The 5,803-nt window shown below is 39.9% G+C and overlaps 1 protein-coding gene across 9 annotated transcripts in view; it reads left to right on the forward strand.

The window, feature by feature from the left end:
* Positions 1-5,803, forward strand: part of Arb2a (ARB2 cotranscriptional regulator A) — a 437,422-nt gene that overhangs the window by 404,693 nt on the left and 26,926 nt on the right. Inside the window, exon 11 of one of the 9 annotated variants that reach the window (XM_013071105.3) lies at positions 3-1,524. The exons of the other annotated variants lie outside the window; for them this stretch is intronic. Coding sequence (XP_012926559.1) covers positions 3-10 — 8 coding nt within the window. The 3' untranslated portion in view covers positions 11-1,524. Of the gene's footprint in view, positions 1-2; positions 1,525-5,803 lie in introns of those variants that run through there. 9 annotated transcript variants of the gene reach the window in all.

The raw sequence follows: 5,803 nt of genomic DNA on the forward strand, positions 1-5,803 counted from the left end.
AGGTGTATAATTCTCAAGTCCCCACTCTCACTTCGGATGCCATCTACAAGTTTGGATCCACCAGCCCACCCCGTCTTGATAATTCATCACAAAGACTCACAGGACTGACAGCTGTTGTATTCACAGCTACAGCTTTATTGGGCCAGAAGGGCACAGAATAAAATCAGCCAAGAAATAGCACACAGTGCAGGTCCGGGATGTCCAAGCCAGACTTTCCCTCTGTGCCCTTCAGTCAAGTCATGGACAGCACAGTCTGCTCAGAAACAGTGTGAGAATACATGTTGAGTATTGCAAACCAGGAGGGCTCACCAAAAGCTTTCTCTCCAGAATTTTCATTGAGTCTCAGTTTCATTGACACAACTGGCATCTGTGTGGCAGGATTTAGTCCCTAGAGCCTCCAGAGGTCAAAGGACTACTACATGATGCAAAGCTGCCACCCTAAATCACATTGTTAGTATAAACTACCCAGCATAACCTGGAGCTGCGGGTTAATAAAGACACCCTTGGGGCCGGGGATTTAGCTCAGTGGTGCCACTGCTTGACTCAAAAGCACAAGGTCCCAAGTTCAATCCCCAGTACCAAAAAAAAATAAAAATAAATTAAAAAATAAAGACACCCTTACCAGACACAACCCAGGACTGGGTGAGCTTAATCCTTCACAGTGCAGAAAGAACAGACAAGATTATTCTTAAATTTAAAGGGAAAGTGAAAGGAATTACATTCCTAAAACAGTTTTTGGGGAGAGAGAATCAGTCTGCCCAATTTCCAGACTTATTACTGGAAAAGATACAGAGAAACTTGATTCTCATAAATTGCTGGAGGAAATATAAAATGACACAGTCACTCTGGAAACCATGTGCCAGTTTCTTTAAAACATGCAGTTTTCCAGAGAAGTGAAGGCTTATGCTCACACAAAAATCTGTACATGATGTTTAGAGCAGCTTTAGCCTAATGTTCGAAACACTAGGAAAAAAGCCAGACATCCCTTAGCAGGAGAATGGTTAAACAGATTGTGGTATATCCATAGCATGGAATAATACTCAGCAATAAAAAGGAACAAACTATTGATACACAGAGCAACCCACGTAAATCTCCAGAGAATTAAACTAAATGAAAAGATGACATATTATAGGCTTCCATTGATAGTGTATTTTTGAACTGACAAAATTATAGGAATGGAGAACAAAGTAGTGGTTGCCAAAGATTAAGAAGGGGTGGAAGAGGAAGGAATGTGATTATCAAATGGCAACAAGAGGGCTCTTTCTGGTGATGAAATGTCTTGGGTCTTGAATAACATTATCAATATCTTGATTGTCACTGCACTGTAACTATACAAGATGTTACCATTGGGGGAAAAGATGAACAGAACACTAGATTGCTCTGTAGTTTCTTACAATTGCATACAAATCCACAATTATCCCAAAGAGTATAACTATAAACAGATTGATTAATGAGTAATGAATCTACTACATTGGGTGCAAATCCTCTATGGAGAGAAAAATAAAGCGGCATTAGAGAAACCTACGTGAGCATCCTGTTTGTTGATTGGGAGACGCTGTTATTCAGTGTGATGGAATACTATAGATTGCTTGGGTGGGTGGCTTTTTTTTTTCTGTTTTTTTGAGACAGGGTCTTGCTATGTAGTTCAGGCTAGCCTCAAACTCACCATGGAGCCCAGGCTGGCCTTGAACTCAACAGTACTCCTCCAACCTCACCCTCCCAAGTGCTCGGATCACAGGCGTGCGCCACCACACCCAGCTGCTTGGGTGGCTTATTAGCAACAGAAATTTATTTCTCACAGTTTTGGAGGCTGGGAACATCAGGGTGCAAGCAGACTCATTATCTAGTGATGGTCTGCTTTCTAAACCAAGATCACAGTATTTCAGTACAGCTTCACAGGGCGGAAGGGACAGACAACTCTCTGGGGACTCTCTCCTAATGCACTAGTGGAGCACATGAAGTTTCTCCCTCATAACCTAAGCACCTCCCAGAGTCCCCATGTCCAAATACCATCTCACTGGGGATTGGATCTCATCATATGAATTTAGTAGTGGGGGTAGGGGACACAAACATTTAGCTATGTCACTTAGTATTGTAAACGTAGTGGCTCCCCCCAAAGCTTACTGCAATTCCAAATCATTAAATGATTCGGGTAATCTATAATAGCTACTTTACCACTGGCCTCTGGCCTCCTTCTAGTGGTTACAAGCAAAGGTTTATGCTTTTAAAGTCTTACAGAGTAATTTTTTAAAACTACTCTGTGGAGCTGGGGATTTAGCTCAGTGGCACCATGCCTGCCTCACAAGTGCAAGGTTGAGTTCGAAAACTATTCTGTGGATATAAATGTTCATACATAATTCATCCATGTATTCAGAATTCCAGTAGCACTGAACTATGTAAATTTGCATTTTATCTTCCACAATCTTGTTTTCCTCTTTACTTTCAAAGTAAGAATCATCATCAAAAGTGTACAAAAACCAATAGCAAATTTCTCTGCTTCTGTGTGCTACATTTTATTTATTTATTTTTTGAGACAGGGTCTCACTTTGTAGTACAAGCCGGCCTTGAACTCACTACGTAGCCCAGGTTCGAAGCTCACTGTGGCCTCGAACTCTCAGAGATCCTCCTGCCTCAGCTTCCCGAGGACTGGGTAACAGACGTGTGCCGCCACACCCAGCTTGTGTGTTACATTTCAACAATACTTATTAAGCATCAATTGTATGGTGAATTCTATTTAGGACTATCACTTATACAGCAACAACTGTCATTATGTGCCAATTTTAAAGAAACTTTTTTTTTCTTATTTTATTGATGAGCAGAGGGATAGGAGGAGAAGGGGACAACAGAAGAAATATATTTCCTAACTCTAAAGACCAGCACGTAGTTCAAAAAAAGGATGAGGTAGATTTATTAATCTGTGTTGAAGATGAATAGAGTCTGACCCCAGCCTTCAAAAGATTTACATAAAAGTATCAGTTCTGGGTGAATCTCATAATCACTAGAGTCACAGATGTCCAGTTCTTGAGATTTGGCTTTAGAAGGTAGGGACTGGGGCATTGCTTTCTAATATTAAATCAGAAGATGATACAGAGAGACAACACAATATGTTGAATAAATAAAGATATTTTTAAAAGGCAGAGGTCTTAAGAATTTGAAAATGTTTAAGAAATGTCAGTTTGGCTGGACCTGGGAGGATAGGGGATACTGACAGATGAGTAGAGGTCATCATAACCCCAGAAAGCAGGCTGGAGCTAGAGGATGGAGGCTTTAAACCAAATTAAGACATTCTGCGTACTATGTTATATTATGGAGAACCATTGGATAATATTGAGCCGAGGAAGAGATATAGGACACAAGTGATACTTCAGAATTTTTCATTTGTTAGCAAGGGTACAAAATAGAAGAGAAAAGAGGGCAAACAGTGAAAGGAGTTAGGAATCTGGATTCTAAATGATGTGTTATTAAATCTAAATAGCAGAGGGAATGGAAAGTAAGACTAGAAAAGCTTTACTGAGGTGTAATTGTCAGAATTTGTTCACCCATTGGATCATAAAGCAGCAAACAAGGGAGAGCACACAGTCAAAGATGACTCAGTCTCTGAAGTATACTACCTGAAAAAATGGTGTGCCCATTCAAGTGGAGAACGCAGAGCTGGGCATAGTGGTACATGCCTGGAATCTCAGCACTTGGGGAGGTGAGGCACAAGGATGGTGAGTTCAAGGCCACGTTGGGCTGCAACATGAGCTCAAGGCCAGTCTGGCTACATAACAAGACCTTGTCTCCAAAAAACACAAAAATAGGCTGGGGGTAAAGAACTCAGTAGAAAAGCCTAGAGATTAAGCCCCACGCCCCATACTTCTGTTTGCAGAAATGTCATGCTGTGATGGTGTATCCTCCATTCCAAAACCTTACCACCTCCAAAACAGTCTTTCTAAGGGATGAGAAACCAGAAGCATCTGTATGTATGACAGTAGCACAATTGTTAGTAAAATGTTTCCTCTTAACTCTATTTTTTATTCACTACTTTGAAATATTTTACTAGGCTCTCTTTCAATTCTTATTGCATATTATCATCTAAGTCTTACATTTAGATCTTTTTTCCTTTTTGACTTGATTTTTGTGTATAGTGTAAGATAAGGATCCAAGGTCCCTGTTTTGCATGTGGAAGTCTAGTTTTCCCAACACCATTTATTTAAAAAATAGTCTTTTTTTTCCATGTGTCCTTTTTGTGCCCCCGTCAAAAATTGGTTGCCTGTGCATGTTTGGATTTATTTCCAGGCTGTCTTTTCTGTTCCATTGTTTTTTCTATTTTCATGCCAATACTATACTGTTTTGATTACTATAGCTTCCTAATACAATTTAAATCAGGAAATATGATGCTTACAGCATTGTTTTTCTTTCTCAGAATCGCTTGGGTTAGTCAGGGATTTTGTGGTTCTGTTTGAATTTTAGGATTGTATTTCCTCTTTCTGTGAAGAAGTCCATTGGAATCTTGATGGGAATTTTCCACAACGTGCGTGGACCTGGTGGACATTCCACTAAGTGAAATAAGCCAGGCATGGAGAAATGTATTGCATGATCTCATTTGTATGTAGAATCTTTTCTTTAAGTCAAATATAGAGAGGTTATAACAGTGGTTACCATGGCGGGGAGGGTTAGGGAGAAGTGGAAGAAATAGATGTAGGTCAAAGGATACAAAGTACCAGATATACAGGATGAAAAAAAAAAACCTAGAGATCTAATGTACAGCATGAGAACTATAGTTAATAAAATTATAATGTATTCAGGATTTTAATTGATAAGTAGATTTTAGCTGCTCTTGTCACATTAAAAAAAGTAGCAGTGAGATAGATATGTTAATTTGCTTAACTATAGTAACTATACTATAGTGTCCTATGGTATCATTTGTAAACTTCACATATACACAAAAAATTATGCTTAAATAATATTATAGTCAAGTAAAATGCCAGAAGAAAATGACAGAGGGAAACTGGTAAGTTTCCCACACTTGGGGTCAAGTCTCCAAGGAAAGAATTTTGTCTCTGGGAGCCAGGTCTTGTGGCAGCCCTGAAAGTAGAATGTGAAACAGGAGTTAAAACCAGAGAAAGCACATCTACAGTAGCTATCTGGGTTCAGTGGGCACCAGAATAATAAAAATGTATGCTTTTTTTATTGACTGGGAACAGGTTGATTACTAGTGAGAGATCTGCCCCAGGGTTTGATGTCAGAGACACGACTACTAAGGGCTTTCTACTCCCCCTCAAGAATAATTTAACTTCCAGTGTTGTCTTCTTGGGTCCCAGACTACCCTATGGGCCGCCCTCCCCTCCTGTTTCCTACCAGAGATGAGAGATACTTGGCAGAAAAGTTGCTGAAGCTGCAGGTGGTCCCCAAGTTTCCACCCCCGATTCTAAGCCTTTACTTCAGCCTCTCTCTTCTCTGAGGTTGAATATGACTTCATTGCCTTCAGGGTTCCCACACGGTGCCAGCTGTAAAGCGCTTGCAGCCATGTCAGAGATGGAAGACGCATGCCTGTTTCTTAGGTCGTTTAACAGGCAGTGCAGCATGCACTTCCCTTGCTGGTCTTGCGGAGCACCTTCCCATGCTCCACCACCCAGTGGGGCCGTAGCCCTTCTAATTGGTAGGGTCTCTATTTGGAGCTCTTCTCTGTTCAAATATCATTAAGTTTATATTTTTAATATTATATTCTCCTTAGAAATTCTAGAATTCACTTTTCAATAAAACTTAGTGGTTTTATATATATATATATATATATATATATATATTTCTTTTTAGAAGGCAC

This window comes from Heterocephalus glaber, unplaced genomic scaffold, assembly GCF_053883595.1.
Source record: "Heterocephalus glaber isolate CG9 unplaced genomic scaffold, H.glaber_assembly_v1.0 deba00001465, whole genome shotgun sequence".
Classification (NCBI taxonomy): domain Eukaryota; kingdom Metazoa; phylum Chordata; class Mammalia; order Rodentia; family Bathyergidae; genus Heterocephalus; species Heterocephalus glaber.